This window comes from Tachyglossus aculeatus, chromosome 6 (genome assembly GCF_015852505.1).
Source record: "Tachyglossus aculeatus isolate mTacAcu1 chromosome 6, mTacAcu1.pri, whole genome shotgun sequence".
Classification (NCBI taxonomy): Eukaryota; Metazoa; Chordata; class Mammalia; order Monotremata; family Tachyglossidae; genus Tachyglossus; species Tachyglossus aculeatus.
The window spans coordinates 19,936,096-19,962,197 of NC_052071.1; the positions used below are offsets into that span (position 1 = coordinate 19,936,096).

General features: G+C 46.0%; 1 protein-coding gene across 4 annotated transcripts in view; it reads left to right on the plus strand.

Annotated features, from left to right (window-relative positions):
* Positions 1 to 7,887: 7,887 nt before the first annotated feature.
* Positions 7,888 to 26,102, plus strand: part of THOC2 (THO complex 2) — an 83,050-nt gene continuing 64,835 nt past the window's right edge. For all 4 annotated transcript variants that reach the window (XR_005451618.1, XM_038748468.1, XM_038748470.1 and 1 more), the window contains exon 1: positions 7,888 to 8,018. Coding sequence is in view for 3 of the 4 variants with exons in the window: in XM_038748468.1 (XP_038604396.1) it covers positions 7,915 to 8,018 (104 nt within the window). In the remaining variant the exon portion in view is untranslated. The remainder of the gene's footprint in view (positions 8,019 to 26,102) is intronic.

Consider the following 26,102-nt stretch of genomic DNA (forward strand, 5'->3'; position numbering starts at 1 on the left):
TAAAGGTAGCCAAGGAATTGAGGAGGATTAGGATGGGCAGGGAACGTATATAATATATAATAATAATGATGGTATTTGTTAAGTGCTTACTATGTGCCAAGCACTGTTCTAAGTACTGGGGGGTGGGGAAATACAAAGTAATCAGGTTGTCCCGCACGGGGCTCATCTTAATCCCCATTTTCCAGTTGAGGTGACTGAGGCACAGAGAAGTTAAGTGACTTGCCCAAAGTCACACAGCTGACAAGTGGCGGAGCCGAGATTAGAACCCATGACCTCTGACTCCCAAGCTCGGGCTCTTTCCACTGAGCCACGCTGCTTCTCAGAGCAGATAGAGTGGTATCTAACAGCTCTGTGATGTTGTCACACTGTACTCTCCGAAGCACATAGTAAGTGCTCAGTTAATACCACCGATTGATTAGAATCCATTATATTTCTCAACAAGGACTTCATATCCTCCTCATGACCATGTGTATACAAAGATCATTATTGGGACAGTCAGGAACTTGGGTTATTTTGTTGCACCATAAAGAAGGTTTTTGAATTAAAAAGTCAGGACTCCCAAGTAAACTTCCACCACTAGAACAGATTATATCCCATCTTGGGATATTATTGGGAGCACTGTATTTCATAGATTCAGATGCTCAACCTAGTACTTTCCCTTCCTAGCACTTTCTAATGAAGATAAGATCAAGTAGCTGCAGTCCGTTCACCAAGTTAATTTTTCTAATCATCCACATGAAAACCCATTTTAATAGTTTGTGTGCATCGTTTGGGGATCCTTGTGTTGCTCAGAGATAAGAAAGGGATTATTTTATAGGAAGAAATAGATCCGTCACACTCCCAAAACAAAATTACCTCCTCAATAAAGATTTAATATTGATAGCCAAAGGATGTTTTTCTTGCCTCTGGAGTGAAATGCTCAAAATGTTCACAACAAATTGAATTACAGAACAGTCTTTTTCCTGATATAGAAAACAGCACAACTTTGGAATGAAATATAATTTCAATGTGAATTTACATTGAAGATGTTGAGAAGCAGCATGGCCTAGTGGAAAGAGCACAGGGCTGGGAGTCAGAGGACCTGGGCTGTAAAGCCAGACCTGCCACCAGTCTGCTGTGTGACCTTGAGCAAGTCACCTAACTTCTGTGGGCCTCAGTTCCCTCATCTGAGAAATGGGTATTAAAACTGTAAGCCCCGTGCGCGATACGGACCGTGTCCCATCCGATTTCCTTGTGTCTGCCCCATGTTTAGGGCAATGTCTGGCACATAGGGCTTAACGAGTACCATAAAAAAAGTTGATTTACAGGTATTATGTGGCCAACACCACCAAGCTGCAGACCCAAGCATCTTCACAGTGTAAACAAATCAGCTCCATTTTGAAATCAAGGGACACCTGCTCTCCTATTTCCTCTTAAAGATAGTTCAACAAGAAGTGTTTTTTTTTAAGGTTTTCTGTACAGCCTTTGTGTTAGTGATAGTATAAACTAATTCATTACAGTACTTTGTCTTACTGCTTTCACTTTGAGCGCTCTTTCAAAATGAAATAATAACAGAAGTACACATCCTTTTTATTGACATCCTGGAACAGACCCGTGTCACCACAGGATTGGAAGAACGATTCATTTAGCAATTTGGAGACTGCGCCTCAGTTGAATCTCATTGTTCTCACGGGCCGCTTCTGCCTTTCTCCACTATTATCTCAGAAGCAGTGGACACCATTAGGGTTTTTTTCCATAGTAACAACAAACCCAAAGGGTTTGCAGTGCCTGTGTCTGGATTTATGAATGAGCCAGGGACCCAGGGACTATCTCCTGTATATGATAGCATTCCAGGTTGATGCCTTGGGCAACGGCTAAGGGCTAAGACACGCTCTCTACCCTCTTAAAAAGTTTCTAACGCACCAGATCTTGTTCACTGCTGTGTGGGTATTTCACTTGCCCACCCCCGACAACAGAAGGGATGCAACAGACCCATAGCTAAGTAGATACCTAATGAACCCAACTTTCCCTTTACAGCTCTGAAAGGCCTGCCTGAGGAAAAGAAAAAAATTCTTCCAGTGCCCTAGTATCGGGAAGGCAACGTGACCTACCATAAAGATGACAGAACTGGGAATCAAGAGACTTGGGTTCTAGTCTCAGCTCTGTCAACTTGCCTGCTAGATGACTTGGGGTAAGTCACTTAATTTCTCTGTGTCTCAGTTTCCTCATCTGTAAAATGAGGTTAAACGACCTGTTCTCCTTCCCTCTCGGATCATGACCATGGGGCAGAGACTGTTTCTAATCCGATCATTTTCCACCTACCTTACCACCAGGTGCAGAGAATGCTTCTATTAATATCATCATTTGTATAGTATCATAGAGCTGGAATAATAATAATGGTCCACTTACCAAGTTCCACAGCTGGCGGGGATGGGTGAGTGAGTACGACTGCGGTCGGGCCAGGATCTGTGATTGTAGGAGTGGAGCCAGTTAAATGCTGGTCACAGCTGTGGCCTCAGAGTGATAATACTCAGGTGGTCCTGGAGTTGCCACTGCCACCACTACCAAGGCAGTACATCTCTGGGTGGAGAAGGCAGGGGTGGGGGAATGTAAAGCCAGCCCCTCCAGTCAGCCCCAACCCCTACTTGCCCTGACCCTGGGGCAGGGCAAGAACCAGAGGGATAGCTGGGGGGAAGGAGGCATTTCTCTTTTTGGACTTTTTTCCATCTCCTTCCTCCTTTTCCACTCCCCAACAATGTCTTCTTCTCTTGTCCCATCAAAGCCTTGCTCCCACTTTTTCTCCCATTTAATTAATCAATCATTACTATTTATGGAATGCCCATTAGGTGCCAAGCACTGTACTAAATGCTTGTAGGCACAAAATAGACGCAATCCCTACTCTCTTGGAGGTTACAGTCTAGTGAGGAGATAGATATTAGCATACATTACAGGGAAGGGAAACCACCAGGTATAAGGCCACATACTGAAGTGCTGAGTGGGTGGGATTTGGGTGATTACCTAAATCCTGAAGAGGTGGGACTAGGAATGATTTAGTAGGGAGGGGATGTCAGAAGAAGATGTGATGAAAAGTGAATCAAGCAAAACTTCTTGGGGAAATATGACTTTAGTAGGGCTTTGAAGATGGGGAGAGTGTTGGTCTATTGAATATGAAGGAGGGAATTCCCCGGCAGGATGGAGGGTGGGAGCGAGGAATTGACAGTCAAAGAGATGAAGTGAGGCTCAGTGAGTAGATTAGCATTAGAAGTGTGAAGGCTGGGTTGTAGTGGGAGAAGAGAGAGGATATGTATTGGGGAGAGAGTTGATTGAGTGAATTAAGGCTTAAGGTGAGGAGTTTCTGCTTGATAGGGAGATGGATGAGTGACTAAAGGAAGTATTTAAGGAGTGGGGTGATGTTTGCAGAACAGTGTTTTAGAAAAATGATCTGGGCAGCAGAGTGAAATATGGAGTGAAGAGGGGAGAAGCAGGGAGGTCAGTAAGGAGGCTGATGCAGCAGTTGAGATGGGTGATAACAAGTGTTCAAATCAGGGTGGCAGCAGTTTGTAGAGGGAGGAACAGGCAAATTTTGGACATGTTGTAGAGATAGAATCGAATTGACAAGATTGATTTAGTGACTGACAGAAGGAGATGAGTAATGACTTCATACGACAATTTGCAGAACCTACAGCATTGCTCCAGGAGGACCCCTGCCCACTCCCTCCTCAATCCAGGTCCATCGTGCAACCCCCTCAGGTCCCCGGAAGCCAGACTGCGCCTCTCGAGTTGTGCGATTTTTGTGGTTGGAGCAGAGGAGGAGCGGGGAAACAGGGCCCTTAAAATGCAAATACTCAACAGAACCGCCAGAACACAGACCAGTTGAAATTGGACCGTCCAGAATAAACGCAGCCAAACGACCATACATACTACGACGTCCGGAGCCATCCACCTGGGGACCTTGGTGGAGGAGCGTCGGTGCCTTAGCCGTGGATGGGCAGACTGGGCCGCAGTTAAGAAGAAAGGGTAAGCCCGTTGTGGGCAGGGGATGTGTCTGCCAACAGTTAGTAATAATGATGGTATTTGTTAAGCACTTACTACGTGCCAAGCACTGTTCAACACGCTAGGGTAGATACAAGGTAATCAGGTCATCCCACGTGGGGCTCACAATCTCAATCCCCATTTTGCAGATGAGGTAACTGAGGCACAGAGAAGCTAGGTGACTTGCCCAAGGTCACACAGCAAACCAGTGGCAGAGGTGGGATTGTACAGTACAGTACAATACAATTCAGTACAGTTGTTCAATGCAGTTGTACTGAATGCTCCCAGTTTGCATTGTAACAACTCACTAAACAGGACTGATGGGGGTGAAGGGGGTGAAAGAGGCGATGGTGGAGCTGGGGGGCCCAGTTGGGCCATTCATTCATTCATTCAATCAATCAATCGTGATTATTGAGTGCTTACTGTGTGCAGAGCACTGTAGTAAGTGCTTGGGAAGTACAAATTGGCAACATATAGAGACGGTCCCTCCCCAACAACAGGCTCACAGTCTAGAAGGGGAAGACAGACAACACCACAAATAATAATAATTAATAATAATAATGGTATTAAGCGCTTACTATGTGCCAAGCACTGTTCTAAGCGCTGGGGTAGATACAAGGTAATCAGGGTGTCCCATGTGGGGCTCACAGTCATAATCCCCATTTTACAGATGAGATAACTGAGGCACAGAGAAGTTAAGTGACTTGCCCAAAGTCACCCAGCTGACAAGCGGCGGAGCAGGGATTAGAACCCAAGACCTCTGACTCCCAAGCCCGGGCTCATTCCACTAAGTCACAAGTAGACAGGTGTCAATTCCATCAGAATAAATAGAATTATAGCTATATACACACATTAATAACATAAATAGACTAACGAATATGTACAACTCTACACAAGTACTGTGTGGGGGTGGTGATGGGGATGGGGAGGAGCAGAGGAAAAGGGGGTGGTCAACCTGGGAAGGCCTACTGGAGGAGGTGAGCTCTCAGGAGGGCTTCTAAGGGAGGAAGAGAGCTAGCTTGGCGGATGTGAGGAGGGAGGGCATTCCAGGCCAGGGGAAGGACGTAGGTGGCAGGACAGGTGAGAAGGCGGTCTGCTGAGAGCTCACCTCCTCCAGCAGGCCTTCCCAGACTGAGCCCCCCTTTTCCTCTCCTCCTCCCCATTCCCCCCCGGCCTACCTCCTTCCCCTCCCCACAGCACTTGCGTATATAATTGTATAGCTTTATTACTCTATTTTACCTGTACATAATAATAATAATGGCATTAATTACACGCTTACTATGTGAAAAGCACTGTTCTAAGCGCAGGGGAGGATACACGGTGATCAGGTCGTCCCACGGGGGGCTCACAGTCTTCATCCCCATTTTACAGATGAGGTAACAGGCACAGAGAAGTGAAGTGACTTGCCCAAAGTCACACAGCTGACAGTTGGCGGGGGCGGGATTTGAACCCATGACCTCCGACTCCTAAGCCCGTGCTCTTTCCACTGAGCCACGCTGCTTCTCTGGGACATATTTACTATTCTATTTATTTTGTTAATGATGTGCCCATAGCTTTCCTGACATATCTGTCCTGACGATGTTGACACCCGTCTCCTTGTTTTGTTTTGTGGTCAGTCTCCCCCTTCTAGCCTGTGAGCCCGTTGTCGGGGAGGGACCGTCTCTCTATGTTGCCAACTTGTACTTCCCGAGCGGTTAATACAGCGTTCTGCACACAGTAGGCGCTCAATCGATACGATTGAAGGAGTGCGTGTGAGGAGGTGAGGGGGCACTCAATCGATACGATTGAAGGAGTGAGTGTGAGGAGGTGAGGAAAGAGGGGAGGTGAGGGACCGTCCATGTTGTCGACTTGTACTTCCCAAGCGGTTAGTACAGCGCTCTGCACACTAGGCGCTCAATCGATATGATTGAACGAGTGAATGTGAGGAGGTGAGGGACCGTCCCTCCACGTTGCCGACTTGTACTTGCCAAGCGGTTAGCACAGCATTCTGCACACAGTAGGCGCGCGATACGATTGAAAGAATGAATGTTAGGAGGTGAGGGGAGAGGGGAGGTGAGGGACCATCCCTCCATGTTGCCGACTTGTACTTGCCAAGCGGTTAGCACAGCATTCTGCACACAGTAGGCGCTCGATACGATTGAAAGAATGAATGTTAGGAGGTGAGGGGAGAGGGGAGGTGAGGGACCATCCCTCACTGTACCTCGCTCTCGCCTGTCCCGCCATCGACCCCCGGCCCACGTCATCCCCCGGGCCTGGAATGCCCTCCCTCTGCCCATCCGCCAAGCTAGCTCTCTTCCTCCCTTCAAGGCCCTGCTGAGAGCTCACCTCCTCCAGGAGGCCTTCCCAGACTGAGCCCCTTCTTTCCTCTCCCCCTCGTCCCCCTCTCCATCCCCCCGTCTTACCTCCTTCCCTTCCCCACAGCACCTGTATATATGTATATATGGTTGTACATATTTATTACTCTATTTATTTATTTATTTATTTATTTTACTTGTACATTTCTATCCTACTTATTTTGTTGGTATGTTTGGTTCTGTTCTCTGTCTCCCCCTTTTAGACTGTGAGCCCACTGTTGGGTAGGGACTGTCTCTATGTGATGCCAATTTGTACTTCCCAAGCGCTTAGTACAGTGCTCTGCACATAGTAAGCGCTCAATAAATACGATTGATTGATTGATTGATCCCTCCACATTGCCGACTTGTACTTCCCAAGCGGTTAATACAGCGTTCTGCACACAGTAGGCGCTCAATCGATACGATTGAACGAGTGAGTGTGAGGAGGGGAGGGGAGGGACCGTCTATGTTGCTGACTTGTACTTCCCAAGCGGTTAATATAGCGCCCTGTACACAGTAGGCGCTCAATCGATACGATTGAACCAGTGAGTGTGAGGAGGTGAGGGGAGAGGAGAGGTGAGGGACCGTCCCTCCATGTTGCCGACTTGTACTTCCCAAGCGGTTAGCACAGCGCTCTGCACACAGTAGGCGCTCAATTAATACGACTTAACGAATGAATGTGAGGAGGGGAGGTGAGGGGCCGTCTTTGTTGCCGACTTGTACTTCCCAAGCGGTTAGCACAGCGCTCTGCACACAGTAGGCGCTCATTCGATACGACTGAACAAATGAATGTGAGGAGGTGAGGGAAGAGGGGAGGTGAGGGGCCGTCTTTGTTGCCGACTTGTACTTCCCAAGCGGTTAGCACAGCGCTCTGCACACAGTAGGCGCTCAGTTAATACGACTTAACGAATGAATGTGAGGAGGTGAGGGGAGAGGGGAGGTGAGGGGCCGTCTTTGTTGCCGACTTGTACTTCCCAAGCAGTTAGCACAGTGCTCTGCACACAGTAGGTGCTCATTCGATACGACTGAACGAATGAATGTGAGGAGGTGAGGGGCCGTCTTTGTTGCCGACTTGTACTTCCCAAGCGGTTAGCACAGCGCTCTGCACACAGTAGGCGCTCATTCGATACGACTGAACAAATGAATGTGAGGAGGTGAGGGAAGAGGGGAGGTGAGGGGCCGTCTTTGTTGCCGACTTGTACTTCCCAAGCGGTTAGCACAGCGCTCTGCACACAGCAGGCGCTCAATCGATACGATTGAGCGCGTGAGTGTGAGGAGGCGAGGGACCGTCCATGTTGCCGACTTGTACTTCCCAAGCGGTTAGTACAGCGCTCCGCACACAGCAGGCGCTCAACCGATAGGATTGAACGAATGAATGTGAGGAGGTGAGGGGAGGTGGTTGTGGGCCCGGTGAGGCGGCCGTGCTTCCCGTCAGGCTCCGCGCGCGGCCCGGCCTTGCCCTGCCCTGCCCTGCCCTTCCCCGCCGGGCCCTGGCGGTCCCCGGGCCTCCCCTCTGACCTCCCGCTCCCGTGCGCTCTACATCCGGGCTCCCGAGCCTGCAGAGCCCAAGATGGCGGCGGCGGCGGCGCCTCCTCCACCACCACCTCCTCCTGCGGCCTCGGCCGTCCCTACCGAGTGGATCAAGAACTGGGAGAAATCAGGGAAAAGCGAATTGTAAGTGCGCTCAGGGGGTCGTGTCCCCCCCCGCCCGGCGCCCCGTTTTCCCTGCCCCCGGCCCCGCCGCCTCGGGGGTGCGGGAGGGCGACGGCTTGCCACCTCCCCGGGGGGGGGGGGGGGCACGGCGGCCCCCATCACCACCACCAGCACCACCACCATCACCACCACCACCACGGGCCCCTTCCCGCCTTGGCCCTGGTTCCCCATTTTGTGTGTGTGTCTTCGTCCCCTTCCTCCTCCTCCTCCTCCTCCTCCTCCTCCCCCCACCGCCGGCCAAGGGCCGCTCCCTGGGCCCCCGCGAGACCCGGCGCTGCCCCCCGAGCCGTCTCTCCCCAGTACATGTAACCCCCTATTTGGGAGTCCGAGGTCGTGGGTTCTAATCCCGACCCCGCCGCCGATCAGCTGGGTGACTTTGGGCCAGCCACTTCTCTGGGCCTCAGTTCCCTCATCTGGAAAATGGGGATGAAGACTGAGCCTCACGTGGTGCAACCTGATTACCTTGTATCCCCCCAACGCTTAGGATATAGTAAGATCTTAACAAAAGCCATCATTATTATTGGGAGTCAGAGGTCGTGGGTTCTAATCCCGCCCCCGATCAGCTGGGTGTCTTTGGGCCAGCCACTTCCCTGGGCCTCAGTTCCCTCATCTGGAAAATGGGGATGAAGACTCTGAGCCCCACGTGGTGCAACCTGATTACTTTGTATCCCCCCAGCGCTTAGCATATAGTAAGCGCTTAACAAAAGCCATCATTATTATTGGGAGTCAGGTCGTGGGTTCTAATCCGCCCCTGATCAGCTGGGTGTCTTTGGGCCAGCCACTTCTCTGGGCCTCAGTTCTCTCATCTGGAAAATGGGGATGAAGACTCTGACCCCCACGTGGTGCAACCTGATTATCTTGTATCTCCCCCAGCGCTTAGCACATAGTAAGCGCTTAACAAAAGCCATCATTATTATTGGGAGTCAGAGGTCGTGGGTTCTAATCCCGCCCCCGATCAGCGGGGTGACTTTGGGCCAGCCACTTCTCTGGGCCTCAGTCCCTCATCTGGAAAATGGGGGTGAAGACTGTGAGCCCACGTGGGGCAACCTGCTTACCTTGTGTCTCCCCCAGCGCTTAGCACACAGTAAGTGCTTAACAAAAGCCGTCATTATTATTGGGAGTCAGAGGTCGTGGGTTCTAATCCCGGCCTCATCGCCGATGAGCTGGGTGACTTTGGGCCAGCCGCTTCCCTGGGCCTCAGTCCCTCATCTGGAAAATGGGGGTGAAGACTTGGAGCCCCACGTGGGGCAACCTGATTACCTTGTATCTCCCCCAGCGCTTAGCACACAGTAAGCGTTTAACAAAAGCCGTCGTTATTATTGGGAGTCAGGGGTGGGTTCCAATCCCGGCCCCGCCGCCGATTAGCTTGGTGACTTCGGGCCAGTCAATTCTCTGGGCCTCAGTTTCCCTATCTGGAAAATGGGGATGAAGACTGGGGGGCAACCTGATTACCTTGTATCTCCCCCAGCGCTTAGGACAGTGCTTGGCACAGAGCGCTTAAGAAATGCCATCAGTATTATTATTATTGTTGTTGTTGTTGTTATTCAGGGCCGCCCCTTCCCCCGGCCTCTTCGTCTCCACCGATTGGCGCCCACCCTCCTCCGTGTCCGGCCTGCTCGCCCCCCGCGATTTCCTTTTGGGGAACGCCCCCCGACCCCCGAATCTGCCCCCCCGGGGTGATGCTGACAGGCTGGGTGGCAGTTACTGTTTTCATTTTAACACACACACACACACACACACACACACACACACACACACACACAAAAGTTCTTCTCGATGTAGGGTGGGGTAACCGCCCCCTCCGCCCCCCCCCCCCCCCCCAGCTTCCCAGTAATTCCCTTTTCGAGTCCGTGTTTGGGAGGAAGAACGGGGCTTGGAGGGGGAAGAGGAGGTTGGGATTTCCATAGGGGAGCCCTTTTTAGGGGGGACCCAGCTGTTGAGAAGACAAATCTGAAAATGTCTTCTAATACAACTACATTGACTTGATATCCAGATCTGTGTCTCTTCCGCCCCCCATTTTATATCCATCTCTAGCGCTTAGAACAGTTCTTGGCACATAGAAAGCGCTTAGCAAATACCATCATTATTATTATTATTACTTATTGAGAGCTTAACGTGTACAGACCATGTACTGAGCCCTTGAGGGACTAGATTACAACAGAGTTTGCACCCAGCCTTTAACAGAGTTTAGCAGAATAGGTAACACAACTGTCAGTTACCCCCTCTGTGCATCACGTCTGTGTTAAAATAAAAACAGTAACTGTCACCCATATCTATTATTATTATTATTATTATTATCATCTCTATCACATTCGGGTGTCAGGAAGTTATCCACTTCTGGTTTTGAAGTTCTTCACCCTAACTCCCCTTTTTATGACCTATTTGTTTGGAAAAGAGATTGGGCTCATTTGTGATAGTGGTGGCTGATTAACCATGATTTCTCATTAATAACAATCGTTATTAATACATAGTGAGCACCTGCTGGGAGCAGAACATAGGCTTCAGTGCTTGGGAACATAAAACAGAAGTCAGAGGCAGAGCTTCTAATGGATGTAATCTATCTAATGGATATCCAGAAAAGGAATAGTAGTAATTTAAGAAGTAAACTATTTTAACTCCTCTGGTCATTTAAAAAGCAGGACCTCCTGTAACTTTGAGTTTAGCCTCCAAAGCATTCAGTAAAATTATTGATGAGAAAATATTTGTTAGAGAAGACCCGTCCACTTTATTAAACACCCTGTTCTGCTGTAGCATGTGTTTTTCGTTACTCGATGTGGATACTGTATGTGGGCAGAATTAGAGACCGTTTATCATTTGACGTGAATCTGATCTGGTGTAGCCTGATCCACACGTAGATTTGGTGTAAGAAGAAACAGTTGCATGGAGCATTTGTAAGATGTGATGCCCCTGTACTGCCTAGCTTTTGTCTTGCTGTGCTGTTCATAAAACAATAACGAACTACACTGTGTCTTTAACATTACAGTATTTAATACCATAAAGTAGCAGTTGGATGGGGTGGGAGATACAGTTGGTTTCAGAAAATGACAGTCAAGGCAGTATCTGGGAATCATCTACTCTGTAACACATTAATTCTTTGCATCATTTGGTTCTTTGGAGAGCATTCTGTGAATTAGGGTACCTGGTTCTGTCACCACCCAGCCAATGTGGGTAAAGACAGCACACGGACTTGGCAAACATACCACACCGATGTGTTCCTTCAGAGAGGGAGTAGTGCCACACAAGCACTTTCTAGTCAATTTCTTTGGTCAGGTTCTGGATCCCAAAGACAGAAGCTCATCCACCCTTCCTTTGTCAATACTAAAAAACAAATTTCTCCTAGCCTGTGATTTGTCACAGTCACAAACCACGTTCTAAAAACTCCATAGAGTAGAGTTAAACACATGGTAAATCTTTTTGAATTTCTTTTTAATGGTATTAAAGCACTTACTATGTACCAGTCACTGTTCTAAGTGCCAGGGAAGATACAAAACAGTCAGGTTAGACCCACTCCCTATCCCACATTGGGCTCATAGTCTTAATTCCCATTTTGCAGATGAGGTAATTGGGGCACAGAGAACTGAAGTGACTTGCCCAAGGTCTCACACAGCAGACAAGTGTCATATCTGGGATTAGAACCCAGGCCTTTCTGATTCCTAGCCCTTGTGCTACTTCCACTAGACCGTGCTGCTCCCATTAGGCCACACAACTCCCTTGTCTTGAAACATCTTCCCACGTTGACTTGTAGGTTGATCCGCAGTAAACATTGCCTAGAAATAGTGTGTGCATCTTTGAAAACTGTGTGCAGATTGAGACTCATGGCAGGCCCAAAGGGGGAGTCCCCACAGTCGTGAAAGTTCAGGACTGAGAACCTGCACAGAGGAATCGACTCTGGTGTCAGTGGTTTGCCCCAAACCAGTTGGAGTCTTCTGCCTCTGCCAGATAAGTTCCCAGTGCTGGCATTAGTCCAGGGGTAGAAATCCTGCAAGTAGCAGGTGGGTGGTGTGGTCTCTGCTCACGTTGACTAGCCAGATTGGGGCTGGCATCCACGTTTCCTGATTCCCAGGGCAGTGCTCATTTCCCCGGGCCGATAGCAGGGCCCATGGGCACGCAGGGTTGAGGCAAAAATGCCCAGTGCATCATCCTAGTAGCTCTCTTGGAAAAACAGTTAAATATAATAGAAGCAGTTGCTGAGCAATCTAGTGGCCAGTAAGTCACTTTCGTGCCAGTGTCAATAAACCAAGTCCTATTTCTTCAGGAATTGATCAACCAGTCTGCAGATTATATGCTTCTTCTCTGTGGTTATGCCTAGTTTCCCTTTAAGGTGGGGTTGTCTTCTTGATGTTAAAGGAGGCCCCTGTTGTGGTCCTGACCGTGTTCAGTGCTGCACACATGCTCTTTTGTTTCTTTTGACACTAGCGGGTTGGTATTCAAACAGGCCGAGCTTGCTGACCAATTCATCCTTATTTCCTAGCCAAATTGCCTAGTAAGCATGGATGTTATGGCAACTCGTGTACTCTACTTGTTGGATAAGAAGGAAAAGTTCAGAAAATAATTTTTATGAATAATAATAATAATGTTGGTATTTGTTAAGCGCTTACTATGCCAAGCACTGTTCTCACCGCTGAGGGGGATACAAGGTAATTGAGGTTGTCCCACGTGGGGCTCACAATTTTACTACGGCACTTGTTCTTCAAACTGTATAGTCTTGTCATGCTGTATAGTAGGGAAGGGTATTGAAACTAATGGTGAAAAATGAGGCTTTTGGATAAACTTATCAATGCACCTGCTCTGCTTTATGGTCAATTTTTGATTTAAATAAAGAAAATAGTACGTTGGTTGTATATCATTTTAAAGTATTATGAATGACACTTAGTGGGACTATTATGAAATGTACCATATAGCACTATTTCTCCCCACCTTTCTGTGGATATTTGGGATTTTGCAGTTTTAACCAGGTTGCCTGCATGGTGACTATTTTTTTTTTTTTTTAGCTTTTCATTCCACTGAAGAAAACCAATTGTATAAATTGATCTGAAAACCATGATTCATTTAAAGGGGATCAATTTTAAGTACTCTTCTCCCCCGCCCCCCCCCCCCCCCCCCAACAGCCCCCCATTCCAGGAACATAGGGAGATTGGATGGTCTTAATCTGTGAGTGGAAGTTTCAGAAAAGGGACTGCCTGATCTAATTGTCTTGAATCCCACCCCCTTCACCATTGCAGAGAACAAGCGCTTAATAAATGTCTCAAGTAAGTGGCTTAAGTATTGCTTCATCCTATTAAGTTGAGCAGAATGATATTCCTTGAGTCAAAATTAATTCTTAAATTGTAAAGGCAAGGATCTTCAGTAGATATGCTGTCAGTACTGAACATAGTTGTTAGTTTCATGTTTAAAAGTGTTGAGGCATGAAAGAACGTTGAAAAGGCTGTGATAGTCTGGCTGTGAGGAGCATGAAACTACTCTAACTCAGTTCTCCTCCTCCCCCCCTTGCTCTTAATTTATCATTGCTCTTTTAAATTTTTGTGTTCTTTTGATTTCATATCTTCTTAAGAGTTTGTCACCACTCTCTTTCCCCTTATTCGTTGATGTGAGCCCCTCAGGGGCCAGGAACAAATGTCTCATTTTCATCTCAGTAGCACTTATCACTTACTGTGTGCAGACGACTGTACTAAGTTCTTGAGGGAGAGTACAGTTTAGCATGTACCTGACCACAAGAAGCTTACAGTCTAGAGGGGGAGCTAGACACTGAAGCAAAATAATGGATATGTGCGTAAGTGCTCTGGTTCTAAAGGCTGGGTGATTAATCAAGTGCTTTAAAGGTTCAATTCCAAATGCATGGGTGATGCAGAAGGGAGGAGGAGTAGGCAAAATAAGAGGGCTTAATTGGGGAAGGCCTTTTGGAGGAGATGTGGTTATAATAAGGCTTTGAAGGTGGGGAGAGTCATGGTCTGTCATAAAAGGGGAAGAGAGTTCCAGGCCAGAGGGAGGATCTGGACAAGGGATCAACGGCGAGATAGAAGAGTTTGAGGTATAGTGAGTAGTAAGGCTGGTGGTAGAGGACCAAAATGAACAGGCTGGATTGTAATAGGAAATCATTGAGGTAAGAAAGGAAGGAGCAAGCTGATTTTTATCCTCCACGCCGCCCACCCCCCCCCACCCCGTTGCGCTTAATTTATCATTGCCCTTATCTCTTATGTTTTTGTGTTTTTATTTCATCTTGTGCATTTGTCACCTCTCTTTCCCCTTATTCGTAGGAGGCTCTAAAGTCAATATTGAGACATTCGATGGTGAGTTGGATGGGCAGCCACTGAAGGCTCTTGAGGAGTGGAGACATGTGGACTGAAAAGTTGTTTAGAAAAGTGATCAGGGAAGCAGGGTAAAATATAGACTGGACCCGCGAGAGGCAGGGGCTCAGTGAGGAAGCTGATGCTGTAGTCTAAGTTGGGTAGGGTAAGTGATTGGATCAGTGTGGTAGCAGTTTGGATGGAGAGAAAAAGGTGGATTTTAGCGATGTCCAGGTAGAACTGACAGGATTTGGTGACTGAAAATGTGGGGTGAATGAGAGAATAATAATAATAATAATGGTGGCATTTATTAAGAGCTTACTATGTGCAAAGCACTGTTCTAAGCACTGGGATGAGTCGAGGATAATGCCGAAGTTACAGGCTTGTGAGATGGAGTGGGCAGGTTGTGGGTGGGAAGATGAGTAGTTCTGTTTTTACAAGTTTTGAGGTGTCTGCTGCCGTCCAAGAAGAGATGGCCCGAAGGCAGGAGGCGAAAGAGATTGCAGAGAAGGAGAGGGGTCAGGGCTGGAGAGGTGAAAGTTGAACTTGAGCAGATGAGTTCTCCAAGGGTGTGGGTGTAGATGGAAACTAGAAGGGGGTCCCAGAACAGATCCTTGAGGGACTCTCACAGTTGGAGGGTGGGAGGCAGAGAAGAGCCAGGAGAGGACAGTGTCAGTGAAGGCAAGGTTAGACAGTGTCCCCAGGAGAAGGGGGCGGTCTACAGTGTCGAAGGCAGCTGAGAGGTCGAGGTGGATTAGGATAGAGTGGAAGCCATTTGATTTGGCAAGAAGGAGGTCATTGGGGACCTTAGGGTAGTTATGGTGAAGTGAAGGGGCTGGATTGGAGGGCATCAGGAAGAGAACTGGCGGAGACGTGGAAGCCGCAGGTGTAGACCACTCGCTCAAGAAGTTGAGAGGCGTGGTAGAAGGTGTGGCAGTAATTGGGGGTTTTCTTCTCCGTATAGTGTTTGGTTTTGAAGCAGCCCCTTTGTGTAATAGCTGCTGTTAGAAGCTTAGGTGTTGAGGTTTTTGGGGAGTTGCAGTTATCTTAAAGAGCACACAGCTGGTAGCCTTTAAGGGCTCCAAGCCAGGTGAGGTATGTAACAGTATCCAACTCCTGAGATATGGAGCAGTCTCAAACTCTAATTTTGTGCAAAGTAGTTTTTATATAAATATGGCACATGTTGTAGATTACTTCAACCACTGTAACTGCTCAAAAAAATAATACAAAATAGCAATTCCCGTTACTGTATGGGACAGAATTGAAACGTCCTTTTGCCTAATCCAATTATTTGAATCTAAACAGAGACTTTCCTACCACTTCCAAAAGTGCATGATATTTTTAATGATTTAAAACACGATCTTTCATAGGAACTATAAAAAGTCAATGACATTATCATGGAGCATTTATGAAGTTCAGTAGCAAGGGTGAACTAAACTAAATTTACTAGTGTTCATCTGAGAAATTTTCATTGCCTTCTTTACGTTCAAATAAAATACTTATTCAAATTATTCACCGTAGAAGGATTGTTCAGAAGGTGAAATGGTTCTTTGGTAGAGTTACTAGGTTTTTCAAAATGTACTGTTAAAAGCACAAGAGTTACCATCTTCAAACATGGGCTAGGGATGATTACTTTGAAAGACAACAGCCAATGTATGTAGAAAAGCTCATATTCTTTATTCCCTTAAATTTTCAGGAACTATCCTTGTCTAAGTATATCAGTCAATTCAGTATATCAGAAACCAAATGGTATGGATTGTTAATTGCACATATAAAGAATGTATTTTAGTTTTTTAATGTGCTAACATTTTTGTGTACATGTTAAATGGAAATGCTTACTAGACATTCCATTAATAAATGCAACAAGCAGCTCTAATTAGGATTGTCTAATTTAATCCCTAGATGTTTTTGTTGCAAATCTTTGTTCTGTCCAGATTACAGTTAGAGAATATCTTTAGGCATGATGATCTACACTGAATTTTTGCTCATGGTTAAATGTCTGTGCAAAAAAAAGTTAAAATTCCTGTTAGTGTAACAATATTAGTTAACAAAAAAACACCAAACTATTTTAAGCAAACAGTTTGTAATTCTTTGACCTTAAATTTCAAATAATGTGTATACTAGAGTTTATGATTTTGTTTCCATTTTTCTGTCTGGCAAGTCGAGCAGTTTAATAGCCATGCAGCTTACGGTGTTTTAAAAACAAAAATTAATTTTATTTTGGCACTTGTTAACTGGACTATGAGATCATGTTTTTTAAGCACAGTTGAGCCAGTTTTAGTTGAGGGCACCCCTAGATTGCCCTCATAGTTTGCTGCCACTATCCTTTGACTTGTAGATTTGGAACTACTATGAGATATAGGAAGCATTTTTTTAAAATGTTATTTAAATACTTAACTATGGGCCAGGCTATACTAAGCACTGGAGTAGATAGAAGCTGAACAGGCTGGACACAGTCCATGTCCCACATGGGAGTGGGGGTGGGAGTCACAGTCTCAAACCCCATTTTACAGATGAAAGAACTGATGCACAGATAATTTAAGGACTTGTCCAAGGTCACACAGCAGGCAAATGGCAGAGCTGGGATTAGAACCCTGGTCCTCTGACCCTAAGGCCCATGCTCTTTCTACTAGGCCATGCTCCTTCTCATTTGGGTTCAGCTATCCACTACAGCATTTCCAAGACTGCCTGCTGAGATTTGAAGAATTGCAACATGCCATTCTGCCCTCTGGGTTAGTGAGTCTCTAAATTACTAGGTTTTTCCGTATCCATTGGTTGTAGGCTACCAATATATACCTTGTTAATAGTTTTCACAGCCGTAGTAATTGAGTAACTGAATCAACTAGGTTCACAAGTAGCAGGAGTCACACTTCTTCCTAAATTAAACCCAGCCAAGGGTTACCACAGCTTTGAGCCCTCTCCAACAGTACCACCACCCTCCCCATCACAGAAGCCCACAACCTTGCAGTCATCCTCTATTCTTTGCAATCCTTTAACCCTCACCCCAGACCGCTGCCAAATTCTGCCAGTATTTCCTGCCCGACATTTCCCAGATCTGCCAACTTTTTTGCCATCCAAACTGTTTCCCCTCTGATATTAGCTCTGGTCTTTCCTCAGGCTAAACTATTGCACTAGCTCCCTCTCTGATCTCCCAGCCTCTTAAATAACTCAGTGGTATTCTCGAGGGTTTACTCTGTGCAGTATTGCCCTTGGGAGAGAGCAATACAGCGGAGTTGGTAGACATGTTCCTTCCCCACCAGGAGTTTGCAGTCTAGAGGGGGAGGCCAGCATTAAAACAAATTATGTCTCCGGAGGTAAGTGCTGTGGGGTGGGGCTCCATGTGGGGAGAAAATCGATTGCCAAAAGGGTACAGATCCAAGTGTAGAAATGATGCAGAAGGGCATAGTTGGTGAAGGTGTTTTTGAAGCAGATGTGATTTTAATAAGGCTTTGAAGGTGGGGAGCGTGGTCTGTTGGCTCTCTAAGGGGAAGGAGTTGCAAGCCAGAGGGAGCATATGGGCATGGGGATGGCAGTGAGATAAATGAAATCGAGGTACAGTGAGTAGATTGTGTTTAGACGAGTGAATTGTACAGGTTGGGTTGAGTATATCGGCAAGGTAAGGTAGGAGAAGGCGAACTGCTTGAGTGTTATAAAGCCAATGATACTGAGTTTCTATTCCATGCAACGGTGAATAGACAACTACTGGAGCTTCTTGAGGAGTAGGGAGGTATCGGCTGAAGTTTTTGTAGGAAAATGATCTGGGCAGCCGAGTGAAGACGAATGGAGTGGGAGGAGACCAGAAACAGGGAGGTCAGTGATGTGGGGAGACTAATGTGCCCCACAACCTTGTTCTCATTCTCGACTCTTTGCTATCCTTTAACTCTGACCCAGACCACCTCCAAATTCTGCCAGTTTTTCCTGGTCAAGGTTCCCACACCTGCCAACTTTTTTGCCACCCAGACTGTTTCCACTCTGGTCTTGCTTCAGGCTCTGGGTGCAGTAGCTTCCTCTCTGATCTCCTGGGCTCTTCAATAAATCAGTGGTGTTACTGAGGGCTTAGTGCGTGCAGTATTGCACTTGAGAGAGTGCAATACACCAGAGTTGGTAAATGTGTTCCTTGCCCACCAAGAGTTTATCCGTGCTTGTACCAGGGAAATATATACTTGGACCAGCATATTAGTCATTTGGGTAGAGACAGAGTGTGTAGAACCACCAGACTGTTGCTGCACAGATCATCTTCTGAAAGTATCATCTGGCCTACATCTTCTCCCCTCCCCTCCCTCCTCAAAATCCTCCACTGGCTTCCTGCATCTCTTAGCCTCAAACCAAAACTCACATTCACCTTCAAGATTCTCCTCCATCTGGCCCCTCCATGTCTGCTCTCTATTCCTGCACTTTGCCAAACCACCCTAGCCATACTTTGCCCTCGGCTCTCCCCCTTCGGTCCTCTTTCCTCACAGTCTTAATCCCCATTTTACAGTGGCCCAGAAAAGTTGTGATTTGCCCCAAGGTCACACAGCAGACATGTGGCTAAGCCATGTTTAGAACTCAGGTGTCCTCTGACTCCCAGGCTTGTGCCCTTCCTACGAGGCTACGCCGCTACTGTAATTGTTGTAAACATTTTTGTGTTTGTCACCCCGATTAGAGTGGAAGCTCCTGGTGGGCAGAGAACATGTCATATTCTGTTCCTCTCTAGTTCCTTGTCCGGAACACTGCACCATATAGGCATGCAATCAGTGCTGCTCTTGCCACCACTGCTACTACTTCCCTTAGCAGTTCTGTGGCACATGGTTCACAGGACCATCACCCCGCCAATCCCTATCCTTGCTGACGACCACCGACTTCCAGTGCTCATTCTTTTCGGATGGGCCTGTCCAGAACTATCAGAGAAGCAGCATGGCCTAGCATGGGCCATGGGACTCAGAAGGACCTGGGTTCTAATCAGAGCTCTGCCTCTAGTCTGCTGTGTGACCTTGGGCAAGTCATTTCACTTTCTGTGCCTCAGTTACCTCTTCTGTGAAATGGGGATTAAGACTGAGAGCTCCACATGTGGGACAGGGACTGTATGCAACATGTAAGCTTGTATCTACCCCAGTGAATAGGACAGTGGTTGGCACACAGTTGTCCTGTCCCAGAAAAGCAGACTATGAAAGCTCTGTATTGGGGAGTTACCAGACTACATTATTTAGAAGTGGTGGTGATAGCGTCCCATCATGAGCTACTGATGGAGCTTTGGTCCTGAGTTGCTGGGGCTTAGAACCTGCACAGAGGAGTTGATTTATAGTGATAGTGCTTTTCCTCCTGCTATTCGTCTTCCTGATGGGTCACGGAGTACCACTAGCATTCAGTCAGTCGTATTTATTAAGCATCTGCGGTGCACAGGGCACTATACTAAGCATTTGGGAGAGTGCAATATGCCAGGTAAGCCCACAACGATGTTACAGTCATAGAGGGGGAGACAGACATTAATATAAATACAGACGGACAGGGTGTAGTGAAGTGTAAGCAGAGGCTGTTCATGTTCAGGAGCCACTCATGTTCGTGACCAGAGTACCATATCCCAGCAGGGAATTTCTTGGGTAGCCACCGTGGATTTGGCTACCTCCATCAACCAAGTCTCTTTCAGGATGCCCCCCTGGGCCCCCCTACGTGGGGCTTCATTCAGAAACTTTCAGCCCTGTTGGCCTAACCCCAGCAGGCACACCCCTACTTGCTCTTGATTCCCAGAGCTGTGCCCTTATCCTTCTGGATCAATAGCTATGTTAGTGTTTGAGCTCATACTTGACCTCCATAAACTTATTATTTTCCAGATCTGGTTTTGGAAATCCTAAATAACACTTGTGTGTTGTCAGAGGGAATGGTTTGTTCTCTCTTCTACTTAAACTGTGAGCCCCATGTGAGAAAAAGACTGCGTACGGCCTGGTAATCTCATATCTACCTCAGTGTTTGGCACACAGTAAGTAAGGGCTTGACAGTTAGCATTATTTATATTTTTTAATAGGAAAGGATTGGGAGGTCCCTGGGGAATGGAGATTAAGACTTGCAGTTTCTAGTTGTTCATTTGGATTCGTATGATACTTTTTGTATCTCCATTCCTTCATCATTGTTAGGCTTTTTCTTTTCTCTCCCTTAACTCCTTAAAATTAGCCTCCTCTCCCCCCCCCCCCCCCCCAGATCCCACTGTCATCTTTAGTCATCTTTAAAAGATGATGGGCTAGGTACAGGAATGCTTTTTTGTCCTTTTTTTGCTCCTTTGAGATAGCGGTTAGTAGCATTTCCTCTAGCATAGGTACTATATAAAACCAAAAATCATCACCAATAATGTTGGAGAACCTACTATGTTCAGAGCAGGGTTTTTGCAAATATATGACTTTGGCCTGCTTTGATCAGCAGTGTTTTACTTGCTAATATAAGCCTCAGCCTCGCACATTTTACATTTGAAGTAATTTGGGGGTGAATTTGTGTCATTTTGGGGATTTGATATAATTGGGTGCAAACTGGGAGAATATTTTATAGCTTTTTTTTTCTTTCGTTGTAAAATGGGGAGTGTTAATGACTGGCAAAAGATTTCAGCGCATTCCACTTTAGCATCCCCTTGGTTGTATGAGGCTTCTTTTGTATACTTATTTTGCGTATAGAGTTCAGGTCAGTGATGGGTATATGAGCTCATGATTGAAGTTTACAGCATGATGTAGGGTGTGGATAGTGGGGACCATGGAATTGTTATTCATGAAATCCTACATCCCTGGTACCTGGAAGGCACCCATTGTAGGCTTGGCATTAAGATTCATAATAAATGTAAGAAAACACTTCTTCACCCAGTTGGTAGTAAGCATATGGAGTTTACTAGCTCAGGAAATTGAGGTTGAAAATATCACTTGGTTCAGGAATGGTCGAATTAATTTATAGATGAGATCCATAATGGGTATTAGAGTGAAATTTTGTGGTAACTTCCCTAGTAATGTGGCTAGAAATCAAGAACATTTGTTGGAAGGCAGACATATAAATGAAGTTCGTAGATAGGTTTATTTCGTCATTGTCCTCCCCAGGTCACCCAGGATCTGATTTATGCTAGGGTAGTTCTGCATAAGAAAGTTTGAACCAATGAGCTATCCAAGCTCTTCTGTAAAATGGGGATTAAAGATGTGAACCCCATGTGGGATGTGGACTGTGCCCAACCTCATTAGCTTGCATCTACCCCAGTGCTTACTACAGTGCCTGGCACATAATAAGTGCTTAACAAATACCATAAAAAGTAGTAATAAAAAAACTCCAAAAATCTTGAATACCTAAACAGAATTTGAAAGCACCTACCAGATGGCCAGAGCCTCATTTTGTTCAGTTGTCTGAATGCTTCAATTTGCTGAACTAGGTTTTTGTGGATAATAATGCCACCATAATTTGGAAATGACTTCGTCTCTGTCACCACCAACAGTCCAGAAGGATTTAGCCCATTTTTCTAGGATTTGGAGGTTTCTTTCAAATACATTAATGCACAGTTCACTAGTTCATTATCACATCTGGTTAGGCTTGCAGTCATCTCTCATTCAGAGGCAGATTATACAGACCCCTTGCTATTTCTGGCTACTTTCTTTAACTTTTTATCCACCCATTAACATCTCTAAAAAGAAAGGAAAGGAAAACAATTCAGACAGTCCATTAATTAAGAGTAAGCTTTGTCCTCATGAATTGGCAGTGGTTTGTGCAGTGCCATTTAGCTTCTCTTGGTCCCCCAGTCATGTTCTTGCTGGGAAGTGGAGTGCAGTGAGGAAGCAGGTGACCAGGGAGGTGTACCACATTGTGCAGGTTTTAAGATGGTTTATTATACCCAGGCTCCATGTATTACCAAAGGATGATGTACAGTAGTGCCATTTCACAGCAGGCAGTAGGTACCATAGTGGATGCAGCAGTTTTCACGAAGTTAGATAGTCCTATGGAGTTTACACATGAGGTCCATTTCTTATTTTGCTCCCTTGTTTACTTATCCCCCCTTTAAAAGCTTCCAAGCAGAGAGAGCTCTCTCTCCCTCCTTAGTTCTTCAATTGAACAATTATAATGCATTGAATTTAGAGAGTATTTTTATTTTCAGTAGCATTTCATGACAGCTAAATCATTTTGTCAATACAGTAATCCCCATGTGGTAGGGTGAAACACTTAACCCATTGGCAGATGAAGTAACCAGGGTTGTATTAGCTGAGGTTAATAGGGGAAGTGGTGTTAACAATGAGATGCCTTCCAATCAAAGCCCTATTTTCTTTCCCTCCACCCTCTGTAGTCTGGAACCCTTTTACAGACCATTGTTTTCCTTTTAACATCAGTGAGGTTTTTGACAACCTGTCTTTCATTGATTTGATTACCAGAAGAACACTAAATTTTTTTAAATCTCAATTTTTGTATGTCAGTTTATCATCATCATCAATCATATTTATTGAGCGCTTACTATGTGCAGAACACTGTACTAAGCGCTTGGGAAGTACAAATTGGCAACATATAGCGACAGTCCCTACCCAACAGTGGGCTCACAGTCTAAAAGCTTGCCCCCTTATCTAAATTTTCTAATGGTTTAATCCTGATTCGGCATTAAGGAAAAAACTTTCTAGATTGTATCCTGCAAGCTAAACTAAAAATTTGGCGAACTTTTGTTTTAATGAACTTAGATTGGTGTGTGATTGTTTTTTAATTTAAAAATCGGCATTGAAATGACTGAGCTTGGTGGAGATACATAATACTGTTTTTACCTTTAATACATTTTATTTTGTTGCTGAAATATTTGAATCCCTTTCTCAATGTCTCGAGAGACCAGTAATTTAAGTGGGGACTAGATGTCTGAAGGAGAGAACGGAGGGAGACAAGCATTCAGCCTTTTAAATTATGTACTAGCAGTTAGATAGATATTCGATGAACTCAAAGGTATGGTATTCCCCAGTTGCAAAATGTAATTAAAATTGCTTGTCCTCACATGCCCATGTGTGTAAAAACAGATATATAAACTTGAAATAATTCCTTTTTTTCCACAAACAAATTACATTCCCTAGCAGTAAAATATATTGTTGTATAAGAATATGTTACTAGGAATTTAAATGAAAATTTTACTAGAAAAATCTAAAACTCTAAATCAGCACTCGTATACATGGTGGAGTAGGGTGGAAAAAAGGCAACATCTGCACTTGGCGTCATATCAGGTCAGCCTAGTGGGACCCCAATCCTCCAGAGGTCCCATGATCTTCTTATTAGAGTGTAAGCTCCTTGCGGGCAGGGAATGTGCCTCAAACCTGTCGTACTTCTCCAAGAGATTAGTATGTTCCTTCACACTCAGTAAAAGCAATTACTACTAGAAACCCCTGTTTGCTGGGCCAGGGTAGTGGAATGGTACATAAAGAGAGATGACATACTTGGCTAACTCCCCCCTCTTTTTCTTCTATTTAGTTTGGTACACTAATGTTGAGTGAGACTCTCTATTCCAGTGTACAGAATATTGGTAATTAAAAAGAGGTTCCTTAATGGAGGTGTCGGTTGCAGCTAGGAAAAAGTGGAAAGGAAAAAAAATTTGTGCAGCTGCGTGCTTAAAATCGTACTCTAGTCAGTCATTTATCGAGCACTTACTGTGTGCAGAGCACTGTACTAAATGTTTGGGAGAGTACAATGTTACAGAGTTGGCAGACATGTTCCCTCCCCTCCTCCCGCCACAATGAACTTACAGTATAGAGGGGGATATAGACATTAACTTAAATAAATTACAGATATATTCATAAGTGCTTTGGGGCTCAGGGAGGGATGAATATTAGTGCAAGTCAAGGGCAATGCAGAAGGGAGTGGGAAAAGAGGAAATGGGGGCTTAGTTGGGGAAGGCCTCTTGGAGGAGATGTGCTGTTAATAAGGCTTTGAAGATGGGGAGCAGGATCATCCTTCGGATATGAAAAGGGAGGGTGTTTCAGGCTAGAGGGGAGATGTGGTCGAGAGATCGGTGGAGGGTTAGATGAGATTGAGATACTGTGAGTTGGTTGGCAGTAGAAAAATGAAGTATGCGGGCTGGGTTGCCGTAGGAGAGAAGGAAGGTGAGGTAGGAGGGGGCAAGGTGATTGAGTACTTTAAACCCGATGGTAAGGAATTTCTGTTTGCGGAGGTGACTGGGCAACCACCGGAGGTTCTTGAGGTGCGGGGAAACATGGGCTGAATACTTTTGTAGAAAAATGATCAGGGCAGCAGAGTGAAGTATGGACTGGAGTGGCGAGAGACAGGAGGTTGGGAGGTCAGCAAGCATTGGTACAGTGATCAGGGTGGGAGAGGGTAATTAACGTGGTAGCAATTTCGATGGAGTAGCAAGGGTGGATTTTGGGGATGTTGCAAAGGTTGATCCAACGGGATTTGCTGACACTGAATCTATGGTTTAAATGAGAGATGAATCGAGGAAAATGCCGAGGTTACAAGCTTGTGAGACAGGGAGGATGGCGGTGCTGCCTATAGTGATTGGGAAAGTCATGGGAAGGACAGGGTTTGGGTGGGAAGCTAAGGAGTTCTAGTTTGGACAAGTTAAGTAGTGATGTCCTGAAGGCAGGAGGAAATGTGAGACTTGTAGAGAAGGAGAGAGATTGGGACCAGAGAGGTAGATTTGGGAATCATCTGCATAGAGTTAGTAGTTGAAGCCAAGGGAGCGAATGAGTTGTCCAAGGGAGTGGGTGTAGATGGAGAATAGGAGACCCAGAACTGAGCACTGAGGGACTCCCACAGTTAGTGGACGGGAGGCAGAGGAGAAACCCGTGAAAGCAGGCAGAGGATGAGCGGCCAGAGAGAAAGGAGGCCTAGATAGAAGACAGAAGGCAGACGAACCATGCTTCCTAATTGGCCCCACTTTTCATGAGCTAAGCCATTGTAAGGATGTGAAAGTCAAGAGAAAAGAGTCGGGCTCACCCTCCTGTTTCCTAATCCTGGGAGAGAAGAATCTTCCCACTTACCATAAGGAGTCAGCTGCTGCTGGTGCTGGGCAGCAGGATTGGAGAGGTCGAACTACCAGCCTGCCCCTGGGACCCAGAAAATCTAGCGTGGCAGGGGCTCAGTGATCTGGACCTTCTGCCTTATGCCCCGGGCTCTGTAGGTTTGCATACTCGGTTGAACCCAGGTTACTGCTGGCTGCCACTCAGCGCTCTATTCTGTTTTGGAAGTGCAAAACCAAAATGGAATCACGTAGCTGGGTGGCACAGAATTGAACTAGAACACTGTCTTTCCATGGTCCCTCCTTTGGTCTTCTTACCTCCATGTGTCCTACGTAACCAGCAGGATGATTCCATCTTTGATTGGGTTGGAATTTGGCTTGTTAGGTCTTTTTGCATTCTTTAACCCCAAATTAGGGCAGGGAGAGTTCTGGAACAAGGGGATTGAGAGAAGAGATGGGTGAAGGGTGTGTCTAGTGTGGTTTTATCTCTTCACTCCACCATTTAGGGGCACGGGACACACCCATCACCACAGAATAAGTAATTAATATTTAGTCTGGTTTACAATACCTCCAAAATACTAATAAAAATTAGGCAAAATACACCTTTAAACTCTAGAGAAGCAGTGTGGCTTGGTGGATAGAGCACAGGCTTGGTAGTCAATGACCTGGGTGCTAATTCTGGCTCTGCCGCTTCTCCGCTGTGTGACCTGGGACAGGTCATTTTTTGATATCTCAGTTACCTCGTTTGTAAAATGGGAATTAAGATTGTGTGCCCCATTTGGGACATGGGTTGTGTATGCAGCTAAATATGCTGCATTTGGGTTTGTTTTT